Source organism: Neolamprologus multifasciatus, chromosome 5 (genome assembly GCF_963576455.1).
Source record: "Neolamprologus multifasciatus chromosome 5, fNeoMul1.2, whole genome shotgun sequence".
Taxonomy (NCBI): Eukaryota; Metazoa; Chordata; class Actinopteri; order Cichliformes; family Cichlidae; genus Neolamprologus; species Neolamprologus multifasciatus.
In genome coordinates this window covers 32391389-32413472 of record NC_140443.1, presented here as the reverse complement: position 1 = coordinate 32413472, position 22084 = coordinate 32391389, and the positions used below count along the sequence as shown (strand labels likewise).

At 40.8% G+C, this 22084-nt stretch overlaps 1 protein-coding gene across 2 annotated transcripts in view; it reads right to left on the bottom strand.

Annotated features, from left to right (window-relative positions):
- Nucleotides 1-22084, bottom strand: part of cntn4 (contactin 4) — a 198120-nt gene that overhangs the window by 51157 nt on the left and 124879 nt on the right. For both annotated transcript variants that reach the window (XM_085160257.1, XM_085160258.1), the window contains exons 9-11: nucleotides 16563-16702; nucleotides 8222-8351; nucleotides 7369-7519 (exon numbers count right to left, since the gene is read on the bottom strand). In XM_085160257.1, coding sequence (XP_085016383.1) covers nucleotides 7369-7519; nucleotides 8222-8351; nucleotides 16563-16702 — 421 coding nt within the window. The remainder of the gene's footprint in view (nucleotides 1-7368; nucleotides 7520-8221; nucleotides 8352-16562; nucleotides 16703-22084) is intronic.

Genomic DNA, 22084 nt, shown 5'->3' with positions numbered 1-22084 from the left:
TACCCACAAGCCATCAGGCTGCTGAAATATTAGACAGTTTGTATATATATATATATATATATATATATATATATATATCTATATATAATGGATTCTTGCCAAAAGGTTGAGATTCTGGTATATTTTTGGTATTTGTTCTGTGTTGTGTACTTATTGTGACAAAATCCTGTTATCCATTGCTTTAGCCAAAATCACACGGTGCACTCAAATTAATGAGCATCTTTAAGTTCTACCTGACAATGCGAGTGTATGAATACATGCTGTGGCCACAGGTGTATAAAATCAAGTAGTCAGGCATTCAGACTGCTTCTAAAAACATTTGTGAAAGAATAAATCGCTGTCAGGATTCCAGCGTGGAACCGCGATAGGATGCCACCTGTGCAACAAGTCTGGCCTTGAAATTTCCTCACTACTAAATATTCTACAGTCAACTGTTAGTGGTATCATAACAAAGTGGAAGTGAATGGGAGCAACAGTGGCACAGTAAAAAATCGCCGAGCGGATGCCGAGGTGTGTACTCCGCAGAAGTCCACAACTTTCTGCAGAGTCAATCGCTACAGACCTGCAAACTTTGCGTGGCTTTCGCATTAGCTCATTAGAGAGTTTCACAGAATGGGTTTTCATAGCCGAGCAGAAGAATCCAAGCCTTACATCACTAAGCACAACGCAAAGTGTCAGATGCAATGTTGTAAAGGATGCTACCACTGGATTCTAGAGCAGTGGAGATGTGTTCTTTGGAGTGATGGATTTTTCCACTCAGGGGGTGACTCCCGTGTTTAAAGTGTGTAAAAGTCTATGGGAAAATGGTGGTGTTCCTGCTTGCTCTTTGACTCCAGTAAACGCTTGTCAGATGAGTTTATGGTCTGAATTGCTAGTCACGATCAACATTTATTAATTACAACATGATGTTCACTTTGCAAATTATAGTCCTCATTAGAGTAAATAAGGACAGTTAAGCAGTTTATGCTTTTGGGCAGGTATGCTGAGTGATAAGCGAGCTGCTTCTCTGTAAGTGTGCAGTGTCCCTCAGTGTGTCTCAGATCTGTTCTCCACCCCCTCGCTCGTCATGTCCAGATTCAAGAGACCAAGGTGACCACAGCAAAAACAGACCGCTTGAGGCTTCACAGAACGCGATCAACTCGTAGGTGAAATCATTGTGGCTACATCCATCGTTTATCAGCACTAAGTTGTTCTGACTTTTCTTAATCAACCTGGTTCCACAGACAAGGTATCTAAGTAACTGTTAAGCTACAACCAGTATTGATGAAGACGCAGATACTGACACCAAGAGCACACTTACAGAATAAAGCAGTGTTGATTTAGGTGCCTTAAACCATTGAAGACAGAGGAGTTTCTAGCAAGATTAATGGTCTGTCTTAGCATTTCCCGTCTAGACCAATAAAGCTATTTTTTGATCAATGGCTAAGTGCAAAACTAAGACAATCTCTTGGCAGCAACATGTTTTTTCCCCCCAACTAAATTCATCACGACCTAACCTTATCTATTTAATAATAATAATGATAATAAACTATGATAGAAAGAATAAAAGCTCAGTTCTATAAAAACACACTGACACAGATAAGGTCAAAGTCTGAAATAAGACATTTTACACCATCTCCAACTTAGTCCGCAGTCGCATTCTTTGTTTTCTCCTGCATGTCATGCGACTTAACCCTTGAACAGTTTAAACCCACTAATGTGAGAAAAAGGGAGTTAACTTTTAGCAACACTGTAAGCAGATGTTCCCTTGGAAACAAGCCTTCTGTCTTTGTTTAAAGATGTCACTCGAATGGTTGCTTGCTACAGTTAACCATTAATTGCACATAAATGTTAGACACACCCGCTATCAGGTCCCACTTGGTTTGTGAAATCACAAGCTCTGTTAGCTCTAAGGCGTCATCGATGAGAAACTAAGCCACAAACCCAAAGTCTGTTTTTCACAGAAAAATGTTTGTTTGTCAGAATGAGGATTTTTATCCTTTAAGACAGGGCAGAGTAGGTATTATGTGTAGATCGTTAAACCTGGACTGGAGGACACTGACTATCACATATAATCCAATATTAATGTTGATCACGATTTTGGCTTCCCACAATTGAATTAAACTGATCAAATGATATTGAAAAATGCATGCTCCACCAGCAGAATACATGGCAAAAGCAAATTAAGCGCTCCCTAAATCAGCAACTGACCACATTTCTGAATGTGCCAATCACAGCTGTTCCTTGAACTGTGCAGCGTGTGGTTTCCAGGATTGGTTAAAAGCCAGATATACAACAAAATTCAAATATCTGTCACAGCAGAAGGCAAACAGCTTATTTCTTTGAAGCTGATCATAAACCACTGTTTAGAAATACTCTGGATTCAGCACAAGTGATGTTAACGAAGAAGAAGGCAAAGACAGCTATGTGTCTGTACTGCAAAGCAACACGACTGACTTATTTAACCACCTGAAAATCCTGAAACGATGCAGTGGTTACTAGTGTGAAACGCAGACAGCCATAAAAGCACAGCAGCACAGCAGCACAGCAGTGCATCTAACTCACAAAGTGCATTCCATTCGACCAAAGACATCTGTCCACTAAACACAGTGAGTAATGAAGACTTCAAGAAAATTGTCAATTTATTGGACAAAAGTGGGTTCTGGGTTCTGCAAAATGTCACATGAGGAAAAGAGATGGATCTCACTTGCTTCGAGCTTTATTCACATCCATCAATAAATGGAGTGAAAGAGCTTATATCTTGCTTTTAGAGATGCACTTCCAGCAGATAAATTCATATTTGCCTGCAAAGATGTTTTATTTAACCGGAATTTAGTATAAAGGCTTTAAATGTTGATTTAATTTTGTGTTCAAATTTGATGATTTTTCATTCAGATTTTTTTATAAAAGAGCTGCAGTGAATTAGATAAATAAAAAGGGCCAACTTTGTTTTGCTTCAAAGATGTGTATATTAATAGGTATATGGATGTAAAAGCAGGGTTATTATTTACATTTTGTCACTAAAATCAATGAATAATTATTGTAAATAATTGTGATGTTATTGATTAAAATAAATGAGAATCATTTTGGCCATAATTGTGCAGCCCTGCTGTCCCCAATTTGCTTTTTTTTTCTTTAGAGGTTGGGAGCATCAGTCCTAATCGTCTCCCTGACTTTCCGTTAACTCACCAGTTCCGTTAACTTGCTTTGTCAGGTAAATGTGACCGAGCTGGTGTTTTTTGAACAGTTATTTAAAAATAATTGTTGCCATTTTTTTTAGTCTATGTGGATGACTTCAGAAATCAAAAACAATTTGAATTCAAGTAGCAATTCTCAAAGATAAGCTAAGCTATGCTAAGCTATGCTAAGCTACGCTAAACTAATCTAAGATATACATTATTTTATTCATTCCAATGTTGCAGGGGCCAAAACATACAAAATAACTTGGCTAACTATAATAAATAAAATTCACAAAAAAGTAAAGCTCTCAATAAATAAAATTAAACTACTGTATAGATATTATTTGTTTTAATATAATAAAATCTAAATGATTTAAATTTGTTTTCATAATTTCATCTATTTAAAATCCCCAAATCAATGTCAATAAACCAGTATTTAACAGTTCTTTTAGTTTGGTTTCAATATGCAGGCTTTCTAATCAACAAACCAATACATATTTTTATACATATTGTATATTATCTGTGTTCTGCACATACAGACACAACAGGAGCCCAGCTGGCATTTTGACTTGGCAGCAGTTTGCCGGGTGCATTTGTTCATGGAGTGCCATCTCCCCTCACTGATTATAATACACACAAAGGACTGAATACTGCTTCCCCAGGAATCCAGCCACCAGCAGGTTCTGTATTGTTTCCCCCTGTTTGGATACCTTTTGTGAGGGGAAAAAACATATATTACAATAAAGGGAAATCTAATTTTAGCATAAAGCATTTGCATAACATTGCCTCATCTTAGACCTTTTTAAGGCATGTGACCTTTTGGACTGTGCTCAGTAAAAAAAAGAAGCTGAAATACTGACTGTCCATCAGTGTGTTACAGAAAGGTGGAAGGGCACTATAATGATTGTTAAAGAGTAAAAAATGCATATTGATTTGCATTTGCATGATTTGCTGGACTTCACATGCATGTGAAGTCCAGCATTATCTGTTCTTTTTTTGCAACAAAGCAGCGACAGCACCGAACCTGCCACACCCAAAGCTCTTTAATGCCTCCCTCGGGATTCAAACACCTCCTCAAACATTTGCATGGCTTCTAAAGCCGATAGAGATAAATACTCAAGGTCTTTAAAAGATGGCGCTTAATGCAAGAGGGAGCAGCGTCGGGACGTCGGGACGTCAGCACATCTTGCGACGCCTCGTGAGAGGACACTTGATTGAGCGCATCTGCCACGAGTGGCCTAACAAACTTGATTTCTTCCTGCTGGTGACATATTGAAATGGCGTGTTTTGCAGGCTGCTCTCCGCGCCTGACACGGCCCACTTACACACTCATCAGCAAGACCTGCCCCACTCTGCGCTCTCAGCTGCTTTGTTCCAGCTGATGTCATCTAAACCTCGTCCCTGCAGGGTTGTCTGGGGTAGATAAGACATTCCCTCCCTCTCCACTGGTCTCCCACACAAAAACACACACACACACACAAAAAAAAATGGGGCTGCTGCTATGAAGATGGATTGCCCAGCTGGTGACACTAGTTCCCTTTCTGCTGAAGCCACTGTGGAGCACTAACGCAATTAAAGCAATTAATCTTCAACAAAAGGGGTTCACGGCTACCTCTCATGATTTTGCATGTTTCTGTATAGGTGCGTAACATAACAAGGGGGGGTGGGGGTGTAAAAGGAAGCAGCATAGCAGTCGTGCTTATCACACAACTGATGTGTGATATCAGGATGCGATCGGCTTTCATCAAAGTCACATCATTTTCACAACAAGCAGCACGATAACAATAAATACTGTAGTCGACCTACAGGCGGAGAGGCTGTAAGCGCGCAGCCGCTTAAAAAGGCAACTTCTCCGACGATTGCCACAGCAGATGCTTAACATTTTATACTGTGCGCCCTGTAACGCAGAAGTGTGTGGAGTCTGTTGTGTGTTGTCATGCTCCACAAACAGTTACTCTACTTCCTAGTTGTCTTTAAAGTCTGCTATCGTGGCAAAAAAAATTAAAATCTAAAAAGATTCCTTTTAATGTAATACAGCTGGGACTGTCTCAATTTTAATTTCAAATCTGTGCTTCTTTTCCGTTTCATTCTGGAACAGCGGCACAGGTGGTCTCAGCCAAATATCATTTATTTAGTGCGAGTAAAAGCATTAAGACACATTAGCGAGCATCAGACAGACTTTCAAACTACCAGAACAAAGACAGCGTTAAAGAAATCCATCTACTAAATGTCCATTAGTCTAATACTCGCTGCTGCACTGAAGAACTAAAGTAAATCTATCTTTCTGCTGCAGCTTCGCCCACAACAAACTTCTAATTTCAATTATTCAGGAGTAGTTGTGTGATTATATTTGAATGATTCAAATCTCGAGTCATTTGTTATTTATCTCAGCAGTTGGTCACCGAGTGAGTGCAGTCGGCAGTAAGTGAGAAGAGTGAAGGGCAAGTGCGTGCAGTGATGGAACAAAGAATCGAGCTCTGCCGCTTTATTTGTCGCTTCATTCGCAGCAACGTCGTTTCATGTCAAACAATCCAAAGTATGATTTCCAAACAACAGGATCAAAGTGTGCTGTGAGGTTGAAGTTTGTTATGGAAGTGGCACAGGGCAAGTGAAGGGCACCAGCAGCGAAACCACTATGCAAATTCCCCGCCACTTTGTTTGACAAGCAACAACACTGCTTTGTATATATGCAAAGCCTGGCAAGACACTCTGCACACAGCCCTGCTGTCAGAGCCGGGTCATGCTAGAACGGCGACCCCTGTCTCCGAGCGAGGTTACTGGGCCAGACTTCACGCTGGACTCAGACAGACGCGCACAAGACCGACAGAGTTACCGCGTGTGTGCCACACGCGGTAACTCTGTCGGTCTTGTGCGCGTCTGTCTGAGTCCAGCGTGAAGTCTGGCCCAGCGTGACATTTCGGGGGTCAAACGTGGCTGGACGCTGAGATCAGAACAGACGGAACTCGAATGATTTCATTTCTGGAGCCGCTCTCGTCCCCCTGAGGTGAAAAGTACTTGATTAGCACGTTGAAATTTACTCAGCAGCCGCTCTGTTCGGCCGCCACTAAAAAGCTGGAGATAAAACACGGTAAACCCCATTAACCATTACTCAGCTCAGCTTCAAGCTGTTTTTATTCTTCGCCACATCTAAGGAGTGCATCAAAATCTCTCCGTGGAAGTACGACCACAAAATAAGCCTCAGAGATCGAAGCGTTGTGGTGCACGCTGACACTGTTCTTTTGAATTCCTAAAAAACCAAATAAATCAGTTTCTTTTGTGATTTCAGGCCTAGACAGACATACAAAACATGCGCTAATTTAAAACTCTGTTACAGTGTGCAAGCCAAACGGTATACTCATTCATCCTCATGACAGTTCTGATAAAGCACAGTATAGTGGTCACTTTAAGGTTGCCTGCGTCTTGAGTTGGTCAGTGCTGTGATTGATTTGTCAACATATCTTTGATGTTTTACATATATAAATGCAAGCACGAGAACAAGGTCATTGGTGATGATCTGACCTTTATCCCTAACTCTAACCCTTTGCTACCAGAATAAGTAATTTTCGGTTTTCTTTTAAGGTGTTCTCCAAGTCTTGGCAGTCATCAGTGCACATATAGGAAGTGACTATCAGTGACGAGACAATCAGAAATCATGGAATATCAACAGATTTCTGTGGCTAATCACAGAGACGGGAAAAACTATGTTATTGACACATAGTGAGCAGGTACTGTTAAAGTGATCTTACTGTTGAGTTAATTAGATTTGAAGTTTTGTCTGAATCAGGTGATGCTGCGTGTTTATCCTACAAATATATAAATAAAAAGTGCCCGAGGTGACTGTTGTGATTAGGCGGTGTATGAATAAAATTGAATTGAATCGAACTTTATGGTTATTGGTTAAATAGTACACAGGAAGTTGTCTTTGCCAAAGGATTTAAGTCAAACAGGCATTTAAAATGTGCTAATGCGCCAGTGATTTACATTTTCTGTTATTAAAATGTGTGCATCTCGTCATTCACGGCATCCAGCTGCACAACACACTGCTGTTGGAGGCTTTTACAGCGATGTGCTAAAAAGAGAACCAGATGAGAGGTGTGGAAGGGGGGCGAGTGTTGTTTAGACGTGTCTGTCTTTGTGTGTCAGAGCAATAAGAGCACATGCAAAAAGCACAGCGGTTCTCATGTTGTGGTAAAAGCAAACATTGCGCTACCTGTCGGTCTCTCGCAGTGGTTCGCTGCCCTTCCGCCAAGAGATCACACCCCAAGGAGACATCTTGGGCTTGCACTCGACGAGCGCGTCTCCTCCTACCTTCACCAGCGTCTGGCTCCTCAGTTGATTGTGAGAAAAATCTGGGGCAACAGCTGAGACAAGAGCAGCATGTTAAAGCCAGTATTTGTAAAAGCCTCACACTTTCTTCTCCTTCCTACAATTCATTTCTGATCGTTTATCTCATTTTAAATGTGGCGCTCAACAGTTTTTCACCATTACATTACAAATACATTGAGTTATTGCTGCGGGTAAATCAATGACAGTGGATTAAAGATCTTTATAATGCAAATAATTAGTAATCAGAACGCTGAACAGTAACAGCTGATGGGTTGAAGAGATTGATAACAGGCTTGCATGTGAAACTCTTCGCAAAATCGTGCGCTGTCCGATAACCTCCCCGACATCCTCTTTTTTTCTTCCCATTGACCAGTAAAATCAGGCGTATTGAGCCCGAGCCCAATCGGCTACACGATCAGGATGAGACGCGCCGGAGGTTGAATGGTGAATGAGGGCGGCTGCCGACAAAGAGCGAAGAGTGACGAGCTTGACAGCGCGGATGGGCGAGGCTGGTGAACAAAGCAGCTCCGAGCATACATCACTGTCAGCAGGACGCATTCATCTTATAGTTAATGCTTTTCAATTAGTGGCCAATAAGAGGGAGGCCAGAGGTCATCTGAAGTGGGAGCAAACTTGAAAACAAACACTCTTGCGCACACATCTCAAGCAGGGATGCGCACATGCCAGAGTGGGTGTGCGCATCCCTGCACACTCTGTAAACCGGGGCGGGGTCTTACCTATAACTCGCAGCTCTGCGTTGGAGTAGACCTCCCCGTGCTTATTGCCGGCCACACACTGATACATGCCGGTGTCAGTCAGGGTCAGGCGACTGATTGACAACACCCCGCTGGCGACCTGTATGCGTTCCTACGGACAAACAGACATGTGCCTTTAATATGCTTTACTCCCATGGCTCATCTACATAAAAACAGGCAGCCAGCGGCCCAGTGAATTATGGTCTGGAAGTGACAGACGTGGCAATAAATCTAGGTTTTCATCACTAATGGAGGCAAAGGCTTGGGTGGATGGAGGCAGGCTAGTGGAAAATGACCCTAATCAATCTACATGTTTATGAGAGTGAAATAAAACCATGCTCTATTTATATCTCTGGCTGCACCACAGGGCCCGTTTCCCCTTCAGCAGAAAGAGGGGATAAGAGGGGAAGGAGTATCGAGACATCAGAGGTATACAGCGCTGTGAAAATTGCTTTCTAGATAGGTATGCCCTGTACATACTAAGTGCTGTGTACATGGTCACGCTGTACCACCGCTTCATCTGTTTGGACTATTTGCCCGCCTACGGGGGGAAAATCTTGCTCGTCACTGAGCCATCAAATTAAAATCTATTTAAGGACGGTTAGGCCCGATGAACTAAAAACTCGGCTGGATCAGTGAATCAGTCGGACATTTAATCCCCAGTATACATTTATCTCCCTGAACTCAAGTTTTCGCAGCGCTCCTTCACTACAGTATTAAATCCTTGAGCAGTTTTCATGCATCTCTATGCAGCTGTGTCAGGTTTTTCGCCTCCCCCGTGTCCCTACGTCTGCTGCGTTCTCCTCCGGCTTCACCCATAATGTCATCAGAGCCTATTTCCATAGTTTTTTTTATTTCTTGGAGCGGCCTGTGCTCCAGTTGCCGGGGATTAAGGTACTGTGACATGAAAAGAGAGACCGTCCTCGTCGAAAGATCACAAACTAATCCTGTGTTTGAGCAGGTTGCGCCTGAATTTCCATACCGCTCAGGCACCTCCGGATGTGCAGGGGCGAACATCCCTGCTGGCGAAGGAGGCGAATGCTGGCGTGTATCAGTCTGTGCATGGAAAGCATTCCCATTTATGGCAGCTATTAATTAACCATGACATTCCTCTCAAATCAGCAGTTTTTCATGCAGGGACCTGGGGGGGGACCATCTGTACGCCTTATGCTGAATGAAAATGATTGGCAATGCCATTTGCCAACAACTCTGGTGTGATTTACGTGATAAAACAAACAAAACAAACAAAACAAAAACTCAAAAAATATGAATAAATAGAAAAAGTGAGTTTTTCTGGGTTTTTTTTTTAGGATTACTAATAATAGTCTTTGTAAGAATGACGCAAAACGCCTGTAAAACTTGCACAAGCTACATTTCATATGATATTATCACAACTTCAGTCTACTCATTTGCATTCAAGAACAAAAGGGTGGGGGGTCTTTCATTCTCCTATACTCTGATCTTTCAAGTTTGATCTTTGTTGACCAGAGATGAGCAGTAACGCGTTACTTGTTCAACTGACCGCTGCGCACACCTGCACCAGGGTAAACCTCCGCCTACCCCACTCCTGCTTTACAGGTGAAAATAGAGCAACAGGACCACTAGTCTTTGATTTTATTTCTTTTCTGCTGTTTTACTTGCATTTATTTGAAAGACTGAGTGTAAACACAAATTTTTTTTTTTTTATGTGCTGGAATGTGCAGAAAATAGGTTTAAATGTTAAACAAATTTCTTCCAGTCAGAGAATGTTGCATATAATTAAAATTTTGCTTGATGCATAAAGTTAAAAGATTAAAACTAATAAAACAAATTTTAAAAAGAGACTTTTCCATTTGATTACATTTTGTATGATGATCACAGATTATGCAGAAAAAGTAGAATTGGGCTGAAAGATCTATCGCTTTATCACCTATTCAGGTTGTAAATCGTGTTTTTAAAAAGTAACTAAGTAATTAATTAATTTTGAAAATAAGTAATCAGTAAAGTAACGGGATTACTTTTTTGGGAAGTAATCAGTAATTAGTTACTTTTTTCAAGTAACTTGACCAACACTGTTGTTGACTAAGAAAAAGGGTTCAAACAAAAATAAATTATTAGTGCTCACTGGAGGAGAAATGTTAAAGAAATCTGCTCATTCTCCTCATAGATGTTTGATTAATTTAATGTGCCTGAGCAGGACAGAAGTAGCAGACGTGAACTAAGCTCAACAGTGGCTTTATAATAACAAGAACAAAACTTGAGGCGAAGCCTGTTTGCTCCACTTGAGCTTGAATGAACATGGAAAACAAGGAATTTCAACCATCTCTCTGATCCTTTTTAAGTATTAAACCACACTTAAAGCAACATTATTTGAAGCCTTTTGGATAAGAGTCCTAAGAGAGCAGGGAAACCTAAATTCAAGTGCGGAGCAGTAAGCTATGAGTACGGTGGTCTTTTAAATGGACTAAATCCTGTTTCACGGTGGAGTTTCCTTTTAATTGCAGCGCTACTTAATCCTGCAGCCATTGTCAATAAAGCAGCAGAGAGTGAGGTCCTTCAGATGAAAATGCCACAAGAAAAGAAACATAGCTGTTCTGACACAGGTAATAAAAGCAATCCTGAGAAAAACTGAACACAACAGCTTGTTCGCTGTGGGTCCATAACAAAAAAATCTCAAAAACATGTAAAAACCTATTAAAGCGTCGCTATAGAGCTCAGCAATGACGTCCTCTTTTTTAACGGCTCTGGTTCCAGGAATGAATTTTGCACTTATTTGTCTACGGATGTTTCAGAAAATTATACACAAATATATATAAAAAGTTTTAAGCTAAGAACCAAGCCAATCCACGGCGAGGTGAATCATGATGACAAAAAGATTTGACTTGGATAACAAAAAAAAAACAAACAAAAAGAAAATTTTAAAAAAGGTAAAGGTACAGACTCCCCCCACGACCCATTTGCAAAGCCCAGATTCAGACCAGCTTCCAACTTTCTCAAATTTTCTTTTTTGCTGTTATTTTCTAGTTTGTGTTTCGTATGCTTGTGTGTAATAAAGTATAGTTTAGCCAAGGTTGTCATGGTAAAACTGATCTCCACCAATCAGATTCACAGTTGTTTCAATTCAGAGATTGTGGATAAATTGTGTTTTTGTCAAAATGTTTCCACAGGGACAGATTTGAAGTGAGTCTACCTTTATTGTTTACAACATTATGGCGTGTAGTCAAAATCCATGTCTAGAATACAAATGGGATTTTTATTTCCAGAACTTCACTATATTATTAAAAGAAATACAAATGTCTGGGGTCTTCAAACATTTACCATCTCATTGAGTGCACTCTAGGTCTTATCAGCATTTCAGGGTCCAAAGGTTTTTTCAGACCCTTTCAGGGTCCAAAGGTTTTTTCAGTTGTGAAAAACATGCAAACATAGAGGCATAATTGAGAGGAAAAATTAGTTTTATAATGCAAATTTACAGTACTGTGCAAACGTTTTAGGCAGGTGTGGAAAAATGCTGTCAGCAAAGAATGCTTTCACAAATATAAATGATTGTTTTTTGGCCCCAAATGTATTCTGCAGCAGGACAACGACCCCAAACACACAGCCAAAGCGCAAAGAAGAACTGGAAGTACTGGAAGTGATGGTACGGCCCCCACGCAGCCCTAATGTCAACATCATCGAGTGGTCTGGGATTACATGAAGAGACAGAAGGCTGTGAGGAAGCTTAGTTCTTCAAGATGTTTGGAACAACCAACGAGGTCCTTCAAAAACTGTGTGCAAGTGCACCGAGAAGAAGGCAAAGGGTGGTCACACCAAATACTGTTTTTATTTTTTATCTTTTGTTCATTTTGCATTTTGTTGATGATGAAAATCAATTATTAACACTTCCATTTGTGAAAGCATTATTTGTTTACAGCATTTTTTCTCACCTGCCTAGAACCTTTGCACAGTACTATACGCTGTTGTCCAAGGAGGTATAATTAAGTCCAGTGTCCAACATTCATGGAGAAAAGGAATTCATGAGAAGAGTAACAATTTAACTATAAACCTGCTGAAATCCAAAGAAATAATACAGAATGTTCTGGATAAAGTTTTTTTTTAAACAAAAACACATAAAGTACAGTCCTGCTATGACTCTGATGATAAATGAAGGTAAAAAAAACCCCAATACTAGTTGCTTTTGGAAGGTTAATGTAGGGCTGGGCGATATGGCCTAAAATTCATATCGCGATATAATTTGAAGCATGTGCGGTAACGATATATATCACGATATATTCTTTTCTTCTGCATAACGTATTTTCCACACTATAAGGCACACTTAAAATCCTTTAATTTTCTCAAAAATCGAGAGTGTGCCTTATGTATGAATTCTGGTTGTGCTTACTGACCTCGAACCAATTTGGGCGTGCAGAAATGTTGCTGCTTTATCGGGTGTAACAATTAAGTTTTACATCAATGCATGATGTACTAAAAAAGCAAGTTGCACTAAAACATTTTTTAACAGATTTCTGCGTGCAGAAATCTGTTAAAAAATGTTTTAGTACAACTTTGGTAAGCCGCACTGCTTGATGGATTGTCAGAGCATTACAGCTGCTGTAGTGAGGAGCTTCGCGGGTCCATCTGGGTCCAATAATCTGGGTCCAAAACTCCGTCTGCTTCAGGTCCCAAAGTCAAACGAACACTGAGAGTTAAAAACGGTCTAAATTCTTTCATCTTTAATTAAATCATCAGCGTTGCTGCTTTATCAGGTGTAACAATTAAGTTTTAGAAGTTAACAGGAAGTTAGCTCGCTAGTTTCCACCTAAACATTTCATACCATGTTCTGACAGAGATTTTTGAAACTAATTCAAACGTACAGCTCTGCTACCACTTCCAACATAAATGAAGACAGAAAACTTCTGTCAGTGGCGTTTGCAGCAGTGGCGTTTGCAGGGTTACTGAAGTTGGACTACCTGGTATATAATGTAGTGCTACGTGATTGCTAGCGACACAGCTATGTTAGCATAACTTTAGCACAGTGAAGCTGGAGGATGAACGCCAACTTTTTTTTCCACTCGATAAAAGTTAACGTGAGGGATTCTGGTGGTCAGGGACAAATGCAATCGCATAGCAGGATGCTATACACGGAGCAAACTTCTGTCAGGACAACAACTGAGATTATTCATCCACAATACGAGGTTAGTTATTAATATACTGCAACAACATGGGAATAGAGCAGCTGCGAGAGAATTCAACATGTTACGGAAGTGGAGGAAGCGCAGTTTTTGGCTTTCCCCATATTTCAAAAGTGCTTCATCTCTTTGCTATGACTGTTGCCCGCCATAATTTGCAGATGATAATGGTTGTAGCCTCTGCGATGCTTTCGACCAAAACAGGCGCAGCTTGATGACATCATCAACATGCGCTATCGCGATAGAGCAAAAGTATGATTATGCTAGTCTTTAGTTTTTAGAAGAGGGTAAGTTTGCTTTTTAAAATAAAAGTCAAGTTCTGAGTTGAGAAAAGGACCACCCTGAGGTATGAAGAAGACTCCAGAAACTGTTTCTACTTCATCCAAGAACGTGCTAATGCTAAAGCTGGAGAGGGCTAGAATGGCAGCTGAACGATTGTTCATGTGTATTAAAGCAGGGGCACAGCACTGCAGTACACTGAAAGCATGTGAGTTTAGTGGACGGTCCATATGTCATCATTTAACAAGTAAATGTAGCGCACATATAATTGACTATTTGACCCCTCCAGGAACCGTCAAAAAATGACTTTTACGTTGCTCTTTTTTATGCTCAAAGTTCATCAGAAGTTACTTTCAGTGAACTGCTAAGTCAGAAGAGCCGCAATTGATTCATCGTTAATAAATAACAACAAACAGCGGCTCCTCTCCCCGCCGCTTCTTACATCACTGACCTTTCCCTCTTCCACTCATTAAGCCACTGTGGTTAATGGTGGCATTTCAAACAATGTAACACCTTTGCTGATTAATCCATTCGCCCATGCGTTTGGAATGTATCCATTAATTATGTGTATGTTAAGAAGGATTGTGCAGCACAAACATCAGTGCCATCACTCTAACCTTTAATCATGCACTTACTGCCCCGCATCCAGAGGGTGATGAACTGTGCGTGTAGTTTTTCTCTGTTTTTGAAGCGATCTTTTGAAATTCAATCTATAATCTAAATTCTTAAAAAGTAAGCACACTGTGTAAAATGTGCAAATCTCACAAATCTGTTTTATTGACAGCAGAATATAAAATATAAATCAAATGTTTAGCATTTTAATAAAAAAATAAGGTCATATTAGTGACATCGTGTTTATCACTGTAGCTTCCCCTCTTCCTGTAGCAACAGTTCGCACACATCTAACAACAGAGGAGACCAGTTGCTGGACTTTTGAGGCAGAAATGTTTTCCTGCACTTGTCTTTTATAGGAGTCTAGCTGCTCGGCAGCCTCGTGTCGTCTGTGTTTCTTTAGTTTTTTCATGTTTTCAGTTATTGAAAGGTCTGGACGGCAGGCCACTTCAGCACACAGACTCTTCTACTTTGCTTTCTGAATAGATGGCGTATGTAGTTTAGCATCGTCTTGCCAAAATATGCAAGGCCTCTGCTGAAAAACACATCATGTGGATTTGAGCATATGTTGCCTTTTCAGTTGTGCAAGTTGCCAATTCCAAAAACACCGATGCACCCATACCATCAGAGATGCTTTTGAACTCTTCTTTAGTCCAGAGGATGTGACGTCCACGTTTCCAGAAATGTTCTCTTTGATTTGTCTGACCACGGACAGTTTTTCCACTTTTCTTGTGTTCAAACCGTGTTTCCTAGCTTCATTCCTGGATTCAGTAAGTTTAGAGAAAGAGAAGACTGCAACATTCCTGATTTTGTAGCGTCTTTTTTGCTTGATAGAGCAGATTAACCTGCATTCGAGTACGGCACTGAAAACTGTGGTCACAGACAGTGGTTTCTGGAAGTGTTTCGGAGTCTGTGCGGTGATCTCCATGCCAGGATCGGGCATGTTTTTGATGCATCGCCATGGGAGAAGATTATGGGCCTTGAATATTGAGTTTCTGCTTTGTACCTCGTTCTCCAGACTCTCACAATCTTTTGATGATATTATGTATTGTAAATAATAAGATATTCAAACTGTTTTACAATTTTGCAGATTGCTGAACCTCTGCTCATCTCTACTTGAGCAAAAAACTCTGTCTGTGCCCAATAATATTATCAACCCTTAGTTGCTCATTGTGAACAAAATATGGGTTTATTTACATTTGTTGGAATTGTCATTGCACCTCCAGTAAACAGAGAAAGAAGCAGTAAGGTCACCGGGAGTCAAACGGGATCAATCAAATGCTTTGTTGTTTACTATTTTTAAGAAACTGCCAAATAAGAAAAACAATAACATGATTACTCTCACACACCGAAAACACAAGAGCCTTACCTCATAAGAGGTGCTGATAAAAGCGTTTGCCATTGGCTAAACAGGTTGTTGATTACTCTCCCCTGATGGCAAGCCAAATCAGTTTTTTTTATATGAAAAAGCCTGTGCTGTGTGGAGTACTGCCTCCGGTAATAACAACACACAGAGTTCATTTCAACCACATGTATAACATTCAAGTACTGATCGATATCCTCCGGTGTGTTTGTCGCCTTTCTTGCATAATGAAGCAAATTAACATAATGCCTGTTTATTTATCAGGTGCACGCTGTGCCTGAATGTCCAATCGTTATTTTCCAAACAACCTGACTAAAAGATCTGATATCATAATAAATACAGGGGATCATATCTTTGCAAATGCCAACAGCAAAGTTCAGTTAAAGTTAGGTGTGGAAGTAGGCTGGTCCTAATAGACTCATCTCTCATCGCCGGACTCATAATGGGGACTCGGAGGGGGGCGGCGAGCTAAAATGAAAGTAGGATATACAATGTTTGTATAGAGAATCTTGTATTTTTCTTCTTTGGTGGCACAGGATTAATAACCGCGCTCGGCGTGGAGAGATTTAGCAGAAGATTAGGGTGGCTCTTACATCACTGTACTTGGCCTGCTTACAGTTTCGTCTCTCAGCACAGCAGACACAGTTTAATTCCTTTGAAATGAAAGCTGTTTTGCAGAAGTGAGTAACATAAACTGAACAGGAGGCACTGTGTTGTAATGAAGAAGAATATAATGCAAGGTAATTAGTCAGTAAAGCTTGAACAAGCAGCGCAATAAAGCTCTGGAAGTACAGTATATGGCTGCTCCAATCTTTCATTCGACAGCACGGAGTGTCTGAGAAACATCTGTCGCGAAGCTGCCGAAGAAGGTCTAGCCCTTTTCTTCAGTTCTAAAAACAGGCGGGTGCCCGGGAGCTCTCACCTCGGTAGACTCCAGGTTTTCCCCGTTCTTCATCCACCTGTATGAAGGCTTGGGCTTCCCGGTGGCTTTGCACTCCCACGCCAGCGAGTCGTCGATGAGCTTCTGGACATCTTCGGGTGTCTCGATGAGATGAGGAGGAGCTGAAAAGAGCGGAAATACGAGGCAATTAGAGTGAACACTGTTCTCAAAACACCTCATACATGCAGCAAAACACTACGGTCAACCCACAAAAGTACCATGCACAAAAGATGTCATATCAGTGCTTAAGTTGGTGCTACCGAAATAAAACGTTTCTTTCAGACAGCGTGATCCAAAGCCATCAACATGTTTGGATGTTTTGTGGATTCCTGAAGTGTTACACTTATCTTGTCATTTCCTTGTCATTGACAGTGAATGCCTGCTGATGAGGAAATTTACACAGTACCTGAAATAAACATGCATGTGTAGTACTACACTTTCACTGGACTGGTCTTCTATAGGACTTTCCCACTCAAGTACTCAAAGCACTGTACACAACATGTCTCATTCACACAAGCACCTATTTTTCTGCATCTATGTGCATGCTATTGCACCTAACATTCACACACATTCATGCTCCAAAGAATCAGGGGCAACTCAGCGTTCAGTATCTTGTCCAAGGATGCTTTGGCATACAGACTCGAGAAGACAGGGATTGAACCACCAACCTTCTGATTAGTCTGACATTTAGTCAAATACACTCATCAGCCTCACACGTCACACCCTTCTTCCAATGCAACAGGGGAAGAACTACAGTAGACAACCATCATACCATCAGTGTTGGGGAGTAACGGAATACATGTACCGCCGTTACGTATTTAAAATACAAAATATGAGTAACTGTATTCCGTTACAGTTACCGTTTAAAAAGGTGGTGTTTAGAATACAGTTACTTTGTTGAAATAAATGGATTACACGGCGGTACTTCCCTGTTTCATATTGTGGTGGGTCAGGACTGTTTGGGTTTTGTTTGACAGCTACGTTCTGTTGTTCCAGGCGGCAGCGTTACGGTTGCCATGGTTACAGGGTGACGCTCTCTCTCTGCGTGTTTCCTGGGTGAGAGAGCGCAGTTGTTGTTGTGCTAAGCTAATAGGCAGAATGCTACAGGTATAGCTCTAAAGAATGTAGCATCATAGGCAGTGTAGTCCGTGCTGCAGGGAGAATGGACTGCCATACCCGTTATGTGTCTGTGAGCGAGGGAGGGAGAAAAAGGAAAAGTACAAGTTGTCATCGAGCAAAAACGGGAGCTGGAAGCATGTAAATATAATAATAACCACTGCAGCCAAGAAGAGTGCCTGACGAGCCCAGTTGTAAGTAAGCTATTAAGACTCGACTGTACACCGTGTTCGTGTTTTCCTCCAAAAACAATAAGTTCCATTGGAGCAGCCTTTCAACGCCTCTCTCTGTCTCTCGCTAGCAAAGTTGACCCAGACAACAAAGTAAAGCTAGTTTTCGGCTACGAGCCGACACAGAACCCACCGTATTAGCCAGAGGTCCCTTTACTACGGTTCGGAGCCGCGGACCTTCAGTAACAGTAATAAATCACAGCAATAGTACATTCATGTAGTTGTAAACAGCATGATAATATATTAAGTAATCCAAAGTATTCAGAATACGTTACTCTCATTGAGTAACGTAACGGAATACGTTACAGAATACATTTTGGGACATGTATTCTGTATTCTGTAATGGAACACATTTTAAAAGTAACCTTCCCAACACTGCATACCATCCATCCTCTTTTCTCCTCTGCATCTTCTATATCCATGACCCACACATAAGGGCATTTTTTCACAATTAGAAGCACTATTACGAGTGCAGTGATTTACACAATGAAATAATGCAAGCATAATGAGCAGAACTCTTTAAGTTTATCTGTTTTGATCGCGCAGACACATACGACCAATCTTTGTCCAAAGTGCAGACAGCCGCACTTTGTTATTTGCCCTAATTTTCTAACACATTTGTAAACGCTAAGAACGAATGAGAAATGATCTTTCTAATGTGCAGAAGTAAACGCTTGAAGGATGTCATATTCTAACGACTGAAAATTGAACTGTAATATATGGAGGCAAGAAAAGGTTGCACTCTCTCTCTGCTGGGGGCTTTGGGGGCATAACGCAGCTTTCGAGGAAGACTGCAGACCCTTTAACCCAGTTGTTATTTGCATTATTTATACTGGAACTGTGTAATAGACTGCAGAACATCAATCACAAAGTGCAGTGAACGACAGTGCTCATCATTTTAAAACTGAATAATGAATCAGTTCAGTCATTTATTATAAAAACAAATAGAACATGCATTTATGTCAGAAACCAAAGGTTGTTAATAAGCTGTTAAATCGAGTAAAAGGAGTGGTTTAGTAGTGTGGTTGTTGTGTGCTTTTATTCAATTCTAGTTACACATTTTCTTCCCACTTGTAGCAACACTTGTATTTTGAATTTCACACGATCCTGTGAGTAAGGAAGATTTCACAGGACTCTAAGCAGTCCTGTGAAAAACTAACATCCCCGTCATTCGGCAGCGTGCAGAAGCACATTTATCAGCACTAACATGAAGTAATCCTTTACTTTATCAGTCTCTCACATATTTGCACTTTTGGCTCGTCTTTACAAAGTTGCTTCAGCTCATCGAGGTTTGTGGGCATTCGCATATGCACGGCTCTCTTAAGGTCCAACCGCAAAGTTTCAATCAGGCTTTTCACAGAACTGCACAGGGTCTTATGAAAACTTTCTGCCCAGTAGACCAGCAGATATAGTCAGACCAACCTGCCTGGCACCAACAAGCACACCATGTACACTCAAAAAAATCTCCTTTCTTCCATCTCTACATACCATAATGCAGTGAGCTGCTGCCATGTGACCGACTCATCAATGAGTCCTTGAACAGCTGTATCTGATGAAGTCGCCAGTGAGCATGTGCATTATATGTGTGTGTGTATATATATATATATATATATATATATATATATATATATATATATATATTTGTATATGTGCATACATTTGAGGTACAAATGTATACACATACAATTGTCATGGTCCTGGGTCAGTGACTCGGTGTTTTGAGTTTCTTGTGCCTCTGAGTGTTTTGTATTATGTTCTTAGTTCTCTTTGTTGTCCCAGCTTATTCTTTAGTGTCTTAGTTTGGTTTTCTTGTATTCTGTTTAGTTCTCTGAGTATTTAGTAGCTGCCCTCTGTGTCTCTTTGTTGTTGGTGTTGTCTGTGTTTCTTAGTTGCTCTGTCTCCCCTAGTCTAGTTTGCATCTTCCTGTTTTACTTTGAAGGTCTGTGCCTCATGTGAGTGTATCCTACTTTGCTTCCTTGTCTCGTCAGTTCTGATTTCTCCCAGCTGTGCTCTCCTTCTGTGTCTCATTCCCCTCGTTACTTCCCAGTGTATTTAAACCCTGTGTTTCTCTGAGTCAGAGTCGCGTCGTCCCTCTTGCTGTGTGGATCTCTCTGTGAGTTTTAGTTTGTTGTTTCCCAGTTTAGTTTATGTTTTTTCCTGCCAGCCAATAAAGCTGTGACTTTGAGTTAACACCTTGAGTCTGAGCGCCTGCATTTTGGGTCCTACTCCTGCCTGCCACACTGCACTCCTTGACAAATAGTCTTTCATCTCGTTGTTATTTAGTTTCTAGTCTCTTGATCTCTGTCTCTGTACTTCCTCTTTGTTCCTTGTGTCACATCTAGTCAAGTTATGGTTTCATGTCTGTGCTTTTCACTGTCTCCTGTTTTACTTTGACAGTCTCCTGCACTATGTTAGGCTTTTCTAGTTTTGCTTCTCCCGGTCTCGTTGCGTGTGATTTCTCCCAGTCGTGTGTGTCTCATTCCCTCGTTAACCCTCTGTATATTTAAGCTTTTGTCTTCCTCTGTTTGTCGCCGGATAAACTGTGTATCACCCGCTGCATTTCTCCATGTTCCAGGTTCATCGTTCCTTGTCTCAGGTTTTCGTATTCGGTCTTTAATTTCCTTATATTTGTTTTAAGGTTTTTCCCAGTTTTGTCATTCTCTCCTTTGCCTCGCTGTAATAAAGGCTCGCTTTCACTTTAAGTCTCTCACCGTCTGTGTCTGCACTTGGGTCCACGCTCTCTCTCCACATGTCTGCATTAATTAACCAACAAGTCAGCTAATGAAAGATAACATCTGTCTTCATTGAAGTGCAGTAACAAACCTTGACTTACACATCTACTGCCTTTGAATGGAGCTAAAAAAAATGTAAAAAGATCACTGAACTCCTTTTATGCTTTCTTTTACTTTCCAAGTGTTCTTATATCTGAACAAAAAGGATGAAAACCAGATCCATATTCATTAGAGTGGGCACCGGCACCATAAAAACGCTCCATTCAATACAGTCTCGGTAAATAATGGTATAATTATACGGAGGGAGAATTGATTCTTGCTGTGTCATGCAAGTAACTCAGGGCTGGTTAATGACTAAGCTGGAAAAGAGGTACATAAAACTAGATCTTTAAAGCTCTCCCTGTGTGTAATGTTCTGTACGTTCCTCTTGATATGTAGGTCCAGCCACTATCATCCTATATCACACAAGGCCAGTAGCAGGACAAGAGGAATAGCTGACCACACTTTTCCATTCCACAGATCTCACCTAATGTCACCGTCAAGGACTGACCTTTTCACTTACAGTACAAATCCTGCTCTAATTGGCTTCGCTATACAGTATTTTTCCTTCAAGCAAAGCGTGATACACAGGAGAACACGGAGAAATTCAGTGGCTGCAAATCCCACTATCTCTGTGCATTACACATTCAGCACGTAGTCAAAGTGTGCGCGCGTTTGCCCGTGTGTGTGTTGGGAAAGAGAGAGACAAAAAAGGCTGATAAAAAGAGGTAGATGAGGCAACCAGAGGGGGTATTTGTGTAGTTTTGTTTAGCTATGGTTGAGATCATTAACATCTGACTCGTATGGAGCCAGTGTTGTTGTTGTCAGTGCAGCTGAGGGGGGAAAAAGTGATGCATTTCTTTTAAACTAAAAGCTGCTGGAAGATGAATCTTCAGTTATTTATCCTGCCACAGAGAAGACACGTTATTCTCAAATAGGTCCGGGGCAAAATATCGATTCGCTAACGTTTTGATTCGTCTTGTGATACATTATCACAACAGTGAGGCCAAATGTCAGTGATTTAAAGAAAAAATGTGTAGTTGCTTTAAATTTAAGCTTGGACAACAGGGCTAATTATGTGAAGGAACACACAAACATACACACTCTGAGCTGTCCGTTGTTCAAACTCTATATTTAATTGTAAAGCAGTAAAACAATTCAAATATTAAAATGCCAAAAAACCCACTGCTTTCTGAATTTATATGTTCACTCTTATTTTGAAGCCACTAACACATTTCAAAGAAACTTGGCAGATTTACAGCTGAGCTCTGCTAACTCAACAGATTCCAACGTTCCTTTGTGCACTGTATCATAGTCTAAGGAGCTTGGAAAGAAAAGCGTCTGGACTTCTGTAAGTTGCTTGAAGACGTTTCACCTCTCATCCGAG